This window comes from Oryzias latipes, chromosome 12 (genome assembly GCF_002234675.1).
Source record: "Oryzias latipes chromosome 12, ASM223467v1".
Classification (NCBI taxonomy): domain Eukaryota; kingdom Metazoa; phylum Chordata; class Actinopteri; order Beloniformes; family Adrianichthyidae; genus Oryzias; species Oryzias latipes.
Genome location: NC_019870.2, coordinates 25,460,654 through 25,475,567, shown reverse-complemented (window position 1 = coordinate 25,475,567; position 14,914 = coordinate 25,460,654). Strand labels below are relative to the sequence as shown.

At 47.9% G+C, this 14,914-nt stretch overlaps 1 protein-coding gene across 7 annotated transcripts in view; it reads right to left on the bottom strand.

Annotated features, from left to right (window-relative positions):
• Nucleotides 1-34: 34 nt before the first annotated feature.
• tjp2 (tight junction protein 2) overlaps nucleotides 35-14,914 on the bottom strand; it is a 47,733-nt gene continuing 32,853 nt past the window's right edge. For 5 of the 7 annotated variants that reach the window (XM_023961030.1, XM_023961031.1, XM_023961026.1 and 2 more), the window contains 23 exons: nucleotides 13,285-13,409; nucleotides 13,113-13,215; nucleotides 12,326-13,031; nucleotides 12,019-12,122; nucleotides 11,794-11,947; nucleotides 10,786-10,897; nucleotides 7,342-7,472; nucleotides 7,189-7,261; nucleotides 6,965-7,115; nucleotides 6,722-6,830; nucleotides 6,419-6,638; nucleotides 4,870-5,057; nucleotides 4,692-4,787; nucleotides 4,531-4,610; nucleotides 4,062-4,272; nucleotides 3,885-3,985; nucleotides 3,571-3,795; nucleotides 3,399-3,494; nucleotides 3,008-3,205; nucleotides 2,846-2,860; nucleotides 2,621-2,698; nucleotides 998-1,083; nucleotides 35-910 (listed from right to left, as the gene is read on the bottom strand). In XM_023961030.1, coding sequence (XP_023816798.1) covers nucleotides 796-910; nucleotides 998-1,083; nucleotides 2,621-2,698; nucleotides 2,846-2,860; nucleotides 3,008-3,205; nucleotides 3,399-3,494; nucleotides 3,571-3,795; nucleotides 3,885-3,985; nucleotides 4,062-4,272; nucleotides 4,531-4,610; nucleotides 4,692-4,787; nucleotides 4,870-5,057; nucleotides 6,419-6,638; nucleotides 6,722-6,830; nucleotides 6,965-7,115; nucleotides 7,189-7,261; nucleotides 7,342-7,472; nucleotides 10,786-10,897; nucleotides 11,794-11,947; nucleotides 12,019-12,122; nucleotides 12,326-13,031; nucleotides 13,113-13,215; nucleotides 13,285-13,409 — 3,477 coding nt within the window. In that variant the 3' untranslated portion in view covers nucleotides 35-795. Of the gene's footprint in view, nucleotides 911-997; nucleotides 1,084-2,620; nucleotides 2,699-2,845; nucleotides 2,861-3,007; nucleotides 3,206-3,398; nucleotides 3,495-3,570; nucleotides 3,796-3,884; nucleotides 3,986-4,061; nucleotides 4,273-4,530; nucleotides 4,611-4,691; nucleotides 4,788-4,869; nucleotides 5,058-6,418; nucleotides 6,639-6,721; nucleotides 6,831-6,964; nucleotides 7,116-7,188; nucleotides 7,262-7,341; nucleotides 7,473-10,785; nucleotides 10,898-11,793; nucleotides 11,948-12,018; nucleotides 12,123-12,325; nucleotides 13,032-13,112; nucleotides 13,216-13,284; nucleotides 13,410-14,914 lie in introns of those variants that run through there. The other 2 variants (XM_023961027.1, XR_002874335.1) reach the window with 2 other exon arrangements.

Here is a 14,914-nt window from a genome sequence, read left to right as displayed (position 1 = left end):
AATGTGGGAGAGAGTAACCACAGCGAGTGCAGAGGAGTGTAAAAAAGTGAGATTTATTAGAAAGTGAGAGGTGAAAAGACAGAAATCACACACTACCAGCTCTTTACCATGATTGTCAGCACGTGTACAGCGTCTGCATATTCAGTAGAAAAATAAAGGTGTGATTGTGGCAGTTATCAAACCCAGCAGCTCAGATGCATCGAGCAGAAAGATTCCAGTGTGAACGCGTGTGGCCCCCTCCCTACAAACAGCGGGACTCGCCTCCTCCACGCCGCACAGCCCCGGACTCCACAGGCTCGATTCCGGGACGCCAAAGGAGCTGCAAGGCACTTGGCAGTGTTTTGCGACCCACATTTTAACAGGAACCACGAAGCAGCAGCTCCACCACACCTTAGAGACCTGACCCCCCCCCCCCCCCCCCCACTCCTCTGTGCAGGGAGGACCCCACAACGCCACGACTGATTCCTGGGGGTTTGACGGACAAAAATGCGCTGGGGGCGGGGCTTACAACTGAGGTCAGGGTGTCTGCACACGTGCAGTTTTTCCCGTCACTTTCAGGAGAGGAGCCATGAATCCTTTCTGGCGAATCGTTTTGGGGAAAAACTGTTGTCGTGTCTGTGACGCGACGGTCTTGTTAAGATCAAGGAAAGCTACATCTCACAGACAGAAATATTTACAGCAGAACATCACTTTGTCAAAAGTCAGCAGGTCGGTGCATCGCAGTGTCTGAAACAACCAAAAGTCTGTAACTGGGGCTGCAGGTGCAGTAATGACGTCACTTCCTGGCTTGGACCCTCACAGCTCCGTATCTTTGTACTTCTGGGGGGCATAGAACGCTCTCTTGGCGTCCTCGGGTCCCCGGGTCTCAGAGTACGGCGGCCGGAATGGAGTCTGCGGCTCAGCGTTGGACCTGGAAAGCACCAGAACAGCAGCCGTCCGTCAGTTTAGCTCCAGACCAGGAAGAACCTTCCTCGTCTGAGCCTTTTGGCGCTCTCACCCGATCGGCTGAGGACGGTTCAAGTTGGGTTTGGGGAGTTTCACCGGGACTGCGTAGATGTCGGGATGCCTCTGTGCGATCTCCAACTACAGAGAGAGCAGACCCAGAAATGTCAGAGCAGAGCAGGAGAACAAACAGCTCATGACACCTTCACCTTCAAGAAGCCCACCGGCAGGAATCGCCTTGGCAGCTCGGCCCTGATCTACTGGATGTACGCTCAACAAGCCTCGGGCCGGACGCCGCCGCGTCAGAGGCACCGGCCCGGAATCCAGTTTCTACGAGAGCCCCGATCAGCAGAAGATTCTACACTACTGAGTGGAATCACTGAGCTGTGTCAAACGTTTTAGAGCAACACTTAGGATCTTTACACCGACCGGCCAGCAGTGGATGCAGTTTATTTTTCTGTGGAGGTTTTGCTCGAGCCATTTTATAAACCAATGTCAAGCTGGGTTTTTAAACAAAACCTGCCAGAAGTCTGCTGAAGAAACAAAACAGTGAGTGTGTAGTATTGTGTAAATAAAAATTTGTGTGTGTTGCGGAGGGGGGGGGGGGGGGGGGGGGGGGGTTTAGAAAGGTGAATATGTTGGAGGGACAACTTTCCAGCCAGACTATTATCAATAAATGCAAATACATTTCTGTACACATCATATAAAGTTAGTTTTGATGTCCACATTGAATAAAAAGTTATTCCAATATATACAGGAATTTTATTTTAAACTATAAATATTAAGGCAAAAAATACTAATTATAGTTTAAACTAAAGAATAACAGTAAAATAATTTAATAGAATTAATGATCAAACCAGTGAGATTTGGTGTTGAGTGTTGAAAGATGGAAAAATAAATAAAAACCAGCGGCCAAATGTGACCTTGAGGTCCTCTAGTGTTGAACAAAGCTTGGGTTTCAAAAATGCTGAATTGTTTTCATTTGAAAACATTCGGAGCAGTGACACAACATTTCTGTTATTCAGAAGTGCAGACGTTAATGGCGTCGAAGCAGGATGTTGTTTGGATCAAACTGAATGGGAAAACGTTCAGCAGCAGTGAGGTTGGTTCAGGTCGGCCTCTGCAGTGACAAACCATGAAATATTTGAAAAGTCGAGGATTTTCTACTCCTGCCAAAGCCGTAAAAAGATGTATGACATCACAGGCCGCCGGCATTATGATGGCGGGAAATTTAAGACTTAAACTGGTGGACGTCATAGAGGTAAAATGCAGCCATGTTTACGTAAGCCACATTGTTTGAGTCTGTGGGCCGGACTTTGGACATGCTTCCAACCAAACTGAGACGACTTGATTGATGTGTGAAATTTCTAACGTCTAAAATAATAATAATAATGGATTGGAATTATCTGCGCTCAAAGTGCTTCCAAAGTGTCCATTATTCATTCACTCATACTTGGTGATGGTAGAGGTCAAAGTATCATCTCTCCTGGACCCTAAAGTCTTGTTCGCCCCCTGAACCCTGAACCAGATCAGAACTGGTTCTCCTTCTGCAGCTGCTGGAGGCCTTTGGAGCTCAGATCAGGACGCAGCCGTTCAGTGTGAATGCAGAGAAATGTGGTGAACCCCCCGCATCTTCAGTGTGAACTCGTCCGAGCGTGAACACAGAAAGGGGACTGACCCGAGCGTTCTCAGCCTCCTGCAGCTCCAGCAGCCTCTGAGCTCGTGCCAGGTGGTCCATCTTCTCAAAGGCTTTGATCTGCAGGAAGACAGAGCCCTGTTAGCGGACGCTCGGCTCTGAACGGAAACACGTCCAGATGGCACGGTTCACATGAGGGATGAAGACAGCAGAGGGCTGACGATGAGGAGAAGTGCAGCACGCATGGTGAGGCAGACGTGCGGTTACCTGCTCACCCATTGTCTACGTTACACCGGAGCAAAGAAGCAAAGGAGGGAAAAGAAAGACAGATTTCACTGAGTCAGACAGAAGAGACGGAAAAACCTCCAGGTCATTTGACGAGAACAGTTCTGCAGCACGGCTCCGTTTTTGCCCTCCTGCCGTTCTAACCTTGCCCAAGAAGGACTTGGTGGCGGGATCCTCCTCGACCCTGGCCGGGCTTGGATCCTCTGCCGGCACGCGTGCGAGGGAGGGCTTCAGGGCCACGGGCGGGGGGAGGGGCTTGTAGCCTACCGCGGCGTCGCTGCTGATGGTGCTGCTGGACTGAGACTCGCTGCGAGTGGAGTCACTGCGAGTCTGCGTGCGTACCTGAAAGAGGAAGCAACTGTGAAAGGAAGCCTCCCAAAGTTGTCATCAACAGAAAAAATGAGGCTGTTAATTTGAGTGTAAAATTGGCTTTTTAGTGTTGGCATCAATGGAAGCGTTCTCTTCTCGGATTCCCGCCTCTACAGGTCTCTCGCACAACTGCAATAGAAATGTTTGGAAGACAGAAAGTTCTCACCTTTGGGGGTTCTGGGATAAACGACGGAGGAGGGCTGGGCTCCCGGTCTCTGTTGCTTGTGCTCCTCACGCGGGGTCGGGCTTCAGGATGGGACTTCTGCTCAGACACGACACCAACAGTTAGAAGACGGGCGGGAGCAGCCAGGAAGTGGCGTCTCCTCAGACGGACGCACCTCGTCTCGCAGCACGGGCTCCGAGGATCGACCGATGGCCGACACGGGCTGCGGCTCGTCCATCGTCTCGTCCAGCTCGTTGTCGGTGTAAGCCCCGCCTTCATCTGCGGTGTCCTCATAGTCGCTGGCCAGCCGGCTGTCCATGCTGAGGTAGTCTGTACCCATGGCAGACAGGTAGGACATACGGTCGTCCTGGAGATCCAGGACCTCCTCTGAACCATCCACCTGAGGACAACAAGCAAGAAGGAGATAGGAATCACACAATCTCTCAAGCTGAGAGAAGATGCATCCGTGTGCCGCTGCTGAGCCCTCACCTTGGCCTCGGACACCCACACAGCTCTGTCCTGCTGCTGCCGGATCTCATCCTTCACGCTGCCGTACCACGCGTCGTTGGCTGAGTTCAGGTCAATGGTTGCTGCAGTCGCACAAGGCAAGACATGAGTGGCGGTTTCACTCATTTCAGGGCGGCTGAACATTGACGGGTCGCTCACCTGTGAAGAGATGCGAGGAGGTCTTCCTCAGCCGGACGGCCTGCTCGTACAGCTTCTTGGAGCTTCGGCTGGATCCGGGCACCAGGCGGTTCCTCATGGTCTTCACTCCTTGCTTGCTGTCTGGGTTCAGGAAGACGACGATAGGATACCACTGCGTGTAGTTCAGGGTGTCCACGGCCTTTGGCGTCACGTCCAGCAGGGCGTGTCGGTCCTGAGGAAACGGCAAGGATGGGATTCAGATTCAAGGACATCTGAAAGCTGTCAAACTGAAATTTTAAGGTTTTTCCAGCACTTTACTCCATCTGTACAGCTCTGCAGGAATACATACGACTCCAATGATTTTAACAAGATGTGATAATAATAAGAAATTATTGTGAAATTCTAAGGACCTAAACTTTGGTTACGACAGTTTTTCAAGTAAACGTGCAACAAAGTTGCAGCGCTCTCAAAAAGTGGGATGTTTTTCAACCTCTTCAATGATCTGACGAATCGTGTTGAGCCGCACAACTCCAGAGGATTTCTCAGTGCCGGCATCTTTGGGCTCCGTTTCTGAAAGACGACGGACACATGAGGACCTGTTTCAGACAGATGTACAGCAGGCTGACAGGTGCATGATGGGATGACACTCACTGGCAACGACAAACTCTTCAGGCAGGTCTGAGGCCAGCTTTTCATTCACTACGTCAGAAATGGGTCCAAAAATGACCACAGGTCTCCTGAAACCGGCTAAACGGAGCGAGAGCAGAGCATTAGTGCAACAAAATCAAAAGAGAGAAGCTAAAGGGTTCAGCGGCAGCGGCTTCTTTACCCTCGCGTAACACCACTCTCTCGTAGGCGGGGAACTTGGTGGTGACCGGCGTCGCGCTCAGGTCCTCCCGGCTCTTGCGCATGTCCTTCTTCTTGGCGGCTCTCTGACCCCTCAGCCTCCAGAAGTCCCCGCGGTCGTTGCCGGGGGCTGCCGGGGCGCTGTTCTGGACGTTTGCCATCTGCTCGGCTCTGAGACGGACAGCCACAAACTTGTTAGGCCATTTTCAACGTTCCCATTTTCAATAACAGAGGAGGTCTAACTGAAAACCAGAAGAAGACCTTCCTCTTCCTGTAGGGACGGCGGGTGGGGGTGGCACTGTTTACCGTTTTATTCATCAATATCACCTGCAGCTAAAACACCATTTGATTTGGACGAGCGACCATAATTTCATTCAATGTCCCTTCATTTGTAAATCTTCCAACTGCTGCCACAGCAGGCACTCAGTCACCATGCCTCCGTGTTAGCTTACGTGTTTTTATCAACCTCTTTTTGACGGTCAGACTTTTTATCATGATTATTTTTTTACACGTACTGAATGCTGTGGTGTGCTTGTTACTCCTTCTTGGACTATTTTCCATTACTTCTGGGATCAAAAGTCGTCTCCTGGTGCAATGTTTACACCATCAGCTGTTGTTGCTTGGCAACAACAAAATGCTGCCAGAGAAGCGAATGGAGATCTCAGAGGATGTCCTTTAGAGTTTGCAGACCTCTTACAGAGTCTATATCATGCTAGAAGTCTTTCAAAAAAAAACTATATCCACATAATGATAAGATTTTTTATGTGTCAGTAATATATTATTACCTGTGATTTAAGAGTTATTTTCGCAGCTCATTTTGCTACCCGGAAATAAGACGACTCGACCTCTGAGGCTCCGCCTTTCGCTCCTTATGGGTCCCGCCCATTTTATGATGTCATCCTAGAGTCGGCTTCGGCAGTGTGTCTGCGTTTGCCCACGAAAACAAACAACATCCAAACCTTTGCAAGACGGATGTGCATATTGTGCATACGAAAGGAAAGCGTTTTGCTGATCCCCACACACCCGCTTCGGAAAAAGCGGGTGTGTGCGTTAGCCTGGGGGCGGAGCTGGCAGCACAGACTCTTCCTGGAAGGGGCTGTTCCCTCATTTTCAATGTGAGAACCCACAGGTATTTAGAGGAAGCTTAGAAATGTGTGAGTGGATCAAATTACCGCTTTGGTTTTTTCTTTGTGAGGCATGAAAATTATAATAAACTTAGAAGCTCAAAAAAGTAGATTTTAAAGACTGTTTATAATGGCATTGTTGCATCTGCCCTCTTCTACGGAGTGAGCTGTGGTAGCTTATAGTGCCCTCATGTCACAGTAATGTCAGACGACCTATGACCTCCACAGAACATCCGGATGCTTTTGATGCTTCTTTGCAAGCAGGACAAGTTTCCTGCAGCCCAGAATGAAAACGACCACGGTAACCAGACGAGGCACGCTTTGGGCTCACATGTACTCTGGCCCAGAATGAAGGGGCGTGCTGACACAGCGTGCACATCTTTCCTACAGCCCCTCCCACACACACACCTGCTCTTGTTAGGGATGATGCCTTTATCCTGCAGCTGGTTGTTTTTGTCCGTTCGGATAGCGAGCCAGTGACCCAGCTTGCCGTCGTAGAGTGTGTCCGTCACTTTCAAGATCTCTCCTCTGGAGAACGGGAGGCTCTGTGGAGCTTCCTTCTCATACTCAAAGTGGGTTCGGATGAAGAAGGAGTCTCCTCGGCCGGAGGCTAAGATGTCCTTGTAAACTGAAGGAGAAGAAAAGAGAGGCGTTTGTTTCCGACTGTCGTTTTGGCACAGAGTTCCTTCCTATTGTGCTGCAGTTCGTTACTGTCAGGCTTGCTCTGAGCGAGGATGGTTACGTCCTCTCCTTTGGGAATCTCAAGGAGGTAGAGGACAGCGTCTTCACGCACTATTCCTCGAAAGTCCATGCTGTTCACCTGATTTCAAAATAACATTTAATAGAAACACAGCATTGTGACTCACAAAGACTGTATTTTCCAATCAAACAGTTAAAGTTTCAGAGAGCAAGTGAAGCACGTTGAGGTTTGCAACAGAATAAAAGCATGGGTACCTTCATGATCTGATCTCCAGTGCGTAGACCCTCCTGGTCCGCCGGGCTGTCCTCCTGAACGCCAGCGATGAAGATGCCCACGTCGTTCCCCCCCGCCAGCCTCAGGCCAACGCTGTCTCCCTTCTTGAACAGCACCATCATGGTGTTGGGCCTGCGTGAAACGCTTTCAGAATGAGACTCCACAGCAGGAATCTCCCTGAAACCATGGCATTCCTGACACTCACCCGTAAACCTCCAGGTCCTCTGCACTCGGCTTCAGCGGCACCTTTGGAGGGGCGTGGACTCTGGGGACCACAGCTGGAGACAGGACAAGCAGGTTTAACCCCCCCCCCAAACACCATTCCCTCAGGGTTTGAAACTCAGAGGAACAGGTTTACCTGGTGGCGTCTCTGATCGAGGCTCCTCCCTCTCAGCCTTCAAAGAGGACGTGTCTTCAGCAGCTCTGTCTAAACCTCGAAACGGGGTTGGTAAAGCACCCATCTTGGCAAGCCTGCTGGGGGGGTCCTCTCTGGTGAATACACCAAGAAAGAATTTAGAAGAGACAACGTGCACAACGAAGCGGGTCTGAAGCAGATCAGATCCGTACATGGAGAATTATCATCATGACGGTTTCTTCTGCTCCATTAAAACAGTTACAATGCTTTGATATACAGCCTCCTCTAAAAATAACTTCCAACAAGATTCATTTTACGAGTTTACATTAGAAAAATTCATCAAGCTAAAACTAGAATTAAAAATCAATCAAAGACATTTTGTCAATTTGCTTGTTTTCAGTCAGCTAGCATCTGTGTTTCAGGCGACCTTTAAGCCAAGACTAAAATCTTCACAGGAAGTTAAGGTGAAGACGGTACGAGCTGCTTTTCAAAATAAATGCTTAGGTTTGGAGATCTTTAAACACGAAAACAAATCAACCACTGAAAAACAGAAACTTAATTCAGGATTAAAATCATAATCACAACTTTTTAAACAAGTAAAATGAACTATTTAAAAGCCTCCAACACTAAGGCTTAGGTTAAAAGCGGTATTACGAGTCTAGAACCTGATTCTATCTAACCCTTAAAATTAGTGGCTTTATGCAAAATTAACTTTAATATTTATGTTCATTTTTGGTTAACATAAACACAGAACATTCTTAAAAATCAAACCATTTATTCCCCACTTTCTACTTGGCTTAAACAAAGATTTTTTTAAATCATGTTGTAAAAAACTCACCGTTTTTTTGTTTGTTTTTTAGCAGACTCCTTGTCAGGTAAACAGTCCATGACTTAGGGGGCAATTAGCTGAAAATCCGATCATTACGACTTTTGTTCGTGAAGCTTTTCTCTGATGCAGCACTAAAAAAAAATCCCCCTGCTATATATCTATTAAAAAAACAAACTGCATCCACTGCTGCTTGGAATAAATAACTAAAGAGCGAAAAAGAAACCAAGCAAGAACATGCATCTGTGTAAAATCAGGAAATCCAGTTTTTACACCTTAAACTCCAGATTATATTTCTGAGACGACAAAATGTGCCGCACACAGCAGTACCACCCCTTTTGTCCACCTGTTTGTCACAGTTAATGAATTTCTAGCATTAGATGTCCGGCATGTTCTAAAGGAAAGTATTAAACCCGTAATGGCACGATGTTTGTTGAAAAAAGAAAAGAAAAAAAAAACGGAAGAGCGAAGGAGTCGTCCATAACTTTATGTGAAGTGTCTCAAATTTACTCTGACGTAAAGACAGAGCAGCAGTGGTCCTCTCATTGTTTTGTTGTTGTTCTTTTTACAGTTAAGAATAAAGACTTGGAGTTTGGTTTACATTTTGGTTCCATCTGACTCATTTCCCAATCCTCTTCTGTGTCATCCAGATGGTTTCTGGAGAACTTTAGTCCGGCCTGGCTTAAGCAAGGGGACCATTGGAGAACTGCAGGACTTGAATCCATGACGACATTGCGTGTTACCATAGTAACCTTTGTCACTGTGGTCCCAGCTCTTTTCAGATCATTGATCAGGCCCTCCGCATAGTTCTGGACCGTTTCCTCACCGTTCTCTAGATCTTTTCTTCCCTGCTGGGTGAGATATTTCAGGAAGCTCCATGTAGAGCGAGATCGTCAGTGATCTTCCATTTTATAACAGTTGACAGTTTCTCTGCAAGCTGCTGCTTATTGTAGATTGGTTCTTCCCAGTCTCGTTCAGGTCTACACGCTTGTCCCTGGTGTCCTTCGACAGCTCTTTGGTCTTGGTCATGGTGTAGTCTGAAGGGTGCGGTCGGGTGTGTTTTATACCGATAACCAGTTCAAACAGGTGACATTAATACAGGTAACCAGTGGAGGATAGAAGAGCTTCTTAAAGAAGAAGTAACTCGTCTGTGAGGGACACAAATCTTGCTAGTTTTTAGGAGATAAATACTTTTCTGCATCATTACACAAATAAATTCTTTAAAAATCAAACAATGTTATCTGCTGGATTTTTATTTTACATTCCGTCTTTGATAGTTGTAGTTTATCAACGGTGAAAATTAGAGACCAAACTACAAACAGAAAGTTTTTCCCCCACTGTACATAATCTAATGTATTTTAAATAAATATTGGTATTTTTGAAGCACAACTACGAAAATGCATAAAACTGACTGTTATGATTGTAAGCAGTTCAAACTTGAAACGGTGGATTTATGATTTCACTTTAGCAGCTTTATTTAAACGTTTTCATTTGCACAGTTGATGAAGTGTTGGAGGCAGCTGTATGAAATGTGCAGTAATGTCTGTTCTGTATTTTATGAGATCATTTGGACTTTGATCCAGCAGCTCTGGAGGATTTATTTAAAAAAAAAAAAAGGGCCCTGACTTTTTTGTTGCAGCCCCTCCATTAAAGAGAAAACGGAAACAGTTCTCTTCCTGCACCTGGGAGCAATCTTGGATCTGTCCTTGACAATCGTCTGCCATAGTTTGAGAAAAGCAACAGGTGAGTATTGAGAGGCTGTGCAAAGCAGCTGGTTCCTCCAGCAGCTCGTGGAGAGGAGTTTCTTTGACCAAGAGTTTCTTCCAACTCGACATGATCCTCTGAAGGTTCAGAGAACGAATCAGCTCATCGAGTTTCATTCTGCTCAGGAATTTCCAACTAAAGTAAAGCTTTGCTTTACTTGATACCCCAGATGAAAAACTCTTCCGGCCTGAACGCCGTTTCCTGTAAACGTCCATCATGATTCTGCAACAACTGAGGATTAACCGTCATCGCTGTTAGACGTTTGACTTCTAAAGGCCAAAGTTGGTAGTTTGATTCCTGGCTTTTGTGGAAAAGATATACACGTAAACTTTACCCATGATGCACTCTGGTCTGTCTCAGAATCACTCTGTCAGCTGCTTGGAATAAAAAAATATCGTTTGGGCACAAAATATTAATCTTTTGGGCGACCAGGGAGCGTTATCCTAACAAAACTAAATCTCTTTAACCCATAAGAACCTTTGGTGACATCAGTGTACCAGAAGAACATCAGAAATGTGTTCTGTAGTCTACTTTGTCCCACATAATTAGCTTTTTTGGGGGGGACAATGGGTGTGGGTTTTATTGGGTTAAACAGTCAAAGTTAAAAATGGAGAATCTTTTTAGGGAAGGGCAGAAACCACAAAGTCAATGACTGAGAAGGCTACATTCAGGCACCTACAGCCTTTCAGGGCTTCTCAACACATCCATGCAATGCATCGTCACACCGCTAAACTACCAGAGGAGAGGCCTCTGCGAAGTAAAGAGCCACATTTCGGAATCACCGTTTCAGTTTAAGCGGAGCTTGTATTACGACGAGCTCCGACAGCCACCGAAATGTGGCCTTCAAGGCTGCGTACCTGGGTTTGTCTCTAAGCCTCTCATTGGAAGAGTGGGAGGAGAGGTCGGAGGGGTGGCCTCGTCTGTCATCCTGTGGAGAGTAAGAGCGGTTCGACTCGATCTCTGAGATATCTGCAAAACACGACACACAGGATGAAAGTTGTGACCTCCCTTCAGACAAGCCAGTGTCTTCACACGCGTGTTCTGGTTACAGACACTCCAAACTGCTTTGGGAGAGGGTTGGATCTATGGGAAATTTGGAAAATTGTCTACTGGGGGCGATACCAGACACAAACGCCCCCTCCTGGAGGATGTAGAGGAATGATCAAGATTTAGACGCGTTGCCTTCTAAAGCCAGGGGCTCAGCTAAATGATTAGCATCAACCCTGTGAACACACGACTCCAGGATGTTCTGAAGCTCGGACGAAAAAGAAAAAGGTTTGGAGCTTCTGCAGCGACAATGAAATTCTGCAACAGCAGGATTATGAAGGGGATTAGATCACCCTGCTGCAGGCGAGTGCACATTTTCACACATGAAGACACGTGCACACACACACACACACACACACACGGAACTAAAGTGGGTCATAAGTCTTAGGGCCATCCCCCCCCTCCCGTAACAAACAAAAACTCACACCACTTATCTAGATTGGTTTTGACCAATGGCGGCGTGCCATCTGGTCATGTGACTTTAAAACCAGGTATAAAGGAGCGAGTGCGATGAGGCGGGGCCTGATGACGGTTAGTGGATGTCTGGTGTTAGTACTGCTCTGCAGAACATGAAATAATGTTTGCGTACGACTAAAGTGGATGTGAGCAAAAGCTTTATTCAATTACTGGATTGACAGATACAACATTGTCATGGCAACAAAGCTGGTTTAAGAATGAACTTCACATGCACTGGGCTTTCTATATGAAGAGGAAGATGGAGGTGGTGATGATGATGATGATGATGATGTCAGCCACTTGCACAGTGTGCTTTCACACCAGATAGGTCCTTCTGCCTTTCTGTTTGGACTGTCTCTCACCATCGAGCTCCGAGTCGCTGTCGACCATGGGCGGGATTCGGATCAGCACCTGCCGCCGGTCCCGCTGCACCACCAGCTGCAGCTTTCCGCGGGACTTCTCGATCAGCTTCCCGGCGTCGCTCAGAGACAGGTTCTCCGTCACCGTCCCGTTAATCTGAAGGAGACACGTGAGATGTAACACCCGACACACTCGCTGGTGCAGACGGTTGGATTTGGCCAAAGCACCTTCAGGATGATGTCGCCCTCCTTCAGGTTCCCGTCTCTGCCGGCGAGTCCGGTGCTGGTCATCTCTTTGATGAAGAGCTGGCTGCCCAGACGAAGACCATACTCTGGAAGAGAACATACTTTTCTGTGCCGACTCAAAGCAAACATTACATTCAGTGGGATTTCTTCTGGGATTTTTCCATTTTAGCAGCAGTTTTCTGATCTCACATGGTGGAGAGTTTTGCTGATGTAGCTCAGCTGACATTTCTTGAAAATGTTTCCACCAGAACAAAACGTAAGACCAGCACTGAGTGGGTCACCCCCTCACCTTCGTTGGGGTGGTTCTTCAGCAGCAGCACGTTCACAGGTTTCTCCAGAGGCTCCAGGTCACGGGCGGGGCGCGGAAGTGGGATGGGTGGGGCCGCGGGCGAGGGGGAGCGGTCCAGGCGGTCCCTGCTTTTTCTAATGGGCTCATCAAGCTTCCTGGGATTGCGCTCGAAGCTGGGATCACGCCCACGGACCGGTCCTGGGCTGTCTCTCCTATAGCGCCGATCAGGGCTGTAATCTCGGTCGAGAGCGCGCTCGCTGCGGTAGCGGCGGTCTGGGCTGTAATCCCGGTCGAGAGTGCGCTCGCTGCGGTAGCGGCGGTCTGGGCTGGGGTCGCGGTCGAGCACGTGCTCACTCCTGTAGCGGCGATCGGGGCTGTAGCGGCGATCGGGGCTGTAGCGGCGATCGGGGCTGCGGTCCAAAGTGCGACCTCTGCTGCCATCCCTGCGGGCCCGGCGGTCTGGACTCAGATCTCTCTCGAGGTTCCTGCCGCGCTCCTGCCGGTTGTAGTCGCGCTCACGGGTTTGGTAGCCAGAATCCACGTAGCCTCCCCGCTCCTGACTGTGGTCGCGTGCGCCGCTGTGCGTGCTGCGGCGGTCAGGCTCGTAGTTGTAATCATCATTGTAGTCGTTGTTGAAGACTCTGTCATCAGGGGAGGGGGGGCGGTTCACCACAGTAACCGGAACCTTCTTGGGCCTCTTGACGATCTAAATGTCAGCGGAAAATCAGAAATTACTGCATTTTTAAGCTCCAGAATTGCTTAGAAGAAATTCAGAGGATAAACTCACAATTTTGGCAACTTTGCCGCACTTTCTGAGGGTGTTCACAGCAAAGGAGTGGGCCACCCCTTCCATGGGGATGGCGTTCACCTGCATCACGCGGTCCTTCTCACTGAAACACAGATTCTTGATGACCAACAAAAACACGCTTTCCTTCACTGCGGAGAGAAAAGAAACTCACAACAGCAATCCGTCGGCCGGCCCCCCCTGCAGGACGTCCGACACCACGATGGACATTTCGCCCGTCTCATCGTTCGGGTTGTCCCGTCCTCCGGACACCGCCATACCAAAGCCCATTTTGGGGTCCTGTAGAAAGAAACAGACATTTCAGACCACGCCCATTACCGATGGCGGTGTGGAAGTGTGAACAGGTCCAACAGAAGCGGATCCTTTGCCCCAAATGAATGTGTGCAGCCATGCACTTTGTGATAATGTGGCTTTTCTGAGGTTTGACTGCTTTTAACAGAACAATCCTTGCTGTGACAGCTTAGTGTCAAAAGGATTGTACCTGCTGTAGCTGCAGTTTGCACAGATGAGATTGAGTTTGGAGATTTGATGACCTTTATATCTCTTGATCCTCTGCTTTCCATCTGTACGATAAAAAAAAAAAAAATTCCTGTTTTCTCTGGTCTTTAGCAGATGGCCACAGGGGTGGGAGGGAGCAGATGGAGAAAGCCGGAGAAAACGCGAGTCATAGAGCGATCAAACAAATGAGGATGAAGTCCAGTTAAAAGTTAGCCGGAGCTGTGTGCTCATTCACAGCTTCTTTTGTCTGATTGTGAACTAACGTTCCTCTGGTCGGTTTTGAAATTGCACGTTTCTGTATTTTTAAAAAATGTTTTTTTGTCTTTCAACTATTTAGGTTCAAAAAAGTCACAAAATTGTACTTCATCTCTGTTGTTGCAGTAACCGATGTTTCTCTAGTCCAAATAGATCTTCCAATGGTTTTATCCTCGTCTACTTTTTCTTTGTCTACGTTTTCTGTCTTCATGATGTTCTTTTACTATTGCAGTTAGTAAAGTCTTAGTATGGGGCGGGGTTGACGCGTACGGGTATTGCAGGTTTTTGGGGTTGTCCGGTCCCATGACAGAAACACAGGTGTGTCTTGCAGTTGCCTTGAGGATCGTACAGTCAAATGGACATCATGAAAAAGGAACGTACCATTGTTTTGCATGTGCTAACTATATCGTGAAGTAAGTTGGACACTTACGAAATACAGGGGATGCTGCTGTGCAGTGTCTTTCTGCCGTACTGTAGTCGTTCGTAAAGTGAGAGAGCTGGCTTCATACGTGCAAATGCTGCACGCATGGAGTTTGCTTGTAATGTCGAATTTTCCGTAGAATTCCCACACAACCTACGCTCTGATTGTCTAATTTCCTCATTTCTAACAGTCAGCCTGTCAGAGCGCACACTTCTCACTTAACCAGGACTAACTGGCTCATTACGCAGGATTTAAGGAGGTTTAAAAACGAAAAATTTGTACAATGTGCCTATGTCTGCCCTCACCTGGAGCTGTGACGGTGTGAGATTTTTTATCACCGCAGTGATGAACCAGCAGGGGGCGCGGTGTCACGGTTAACCTTTCACATGACCGAGAAGAGCGCCTTGGCCTATCAAGACCGCTGATCTATGCGATTAATAACTTATTCCTTCGCCCTACAACAGATGTTCTAGGGATTTAGTGTTTTTCCATCTGTCGCTGCAGCTGGAACTAACCTGTTTTGTTCATCCTGCAGCAGATGTTCCAGTGGTTTTCCTGTTTGTCTCTTTTATGTCCCCTAAAGACCTACAGACTCAACCATCTGCTGGTC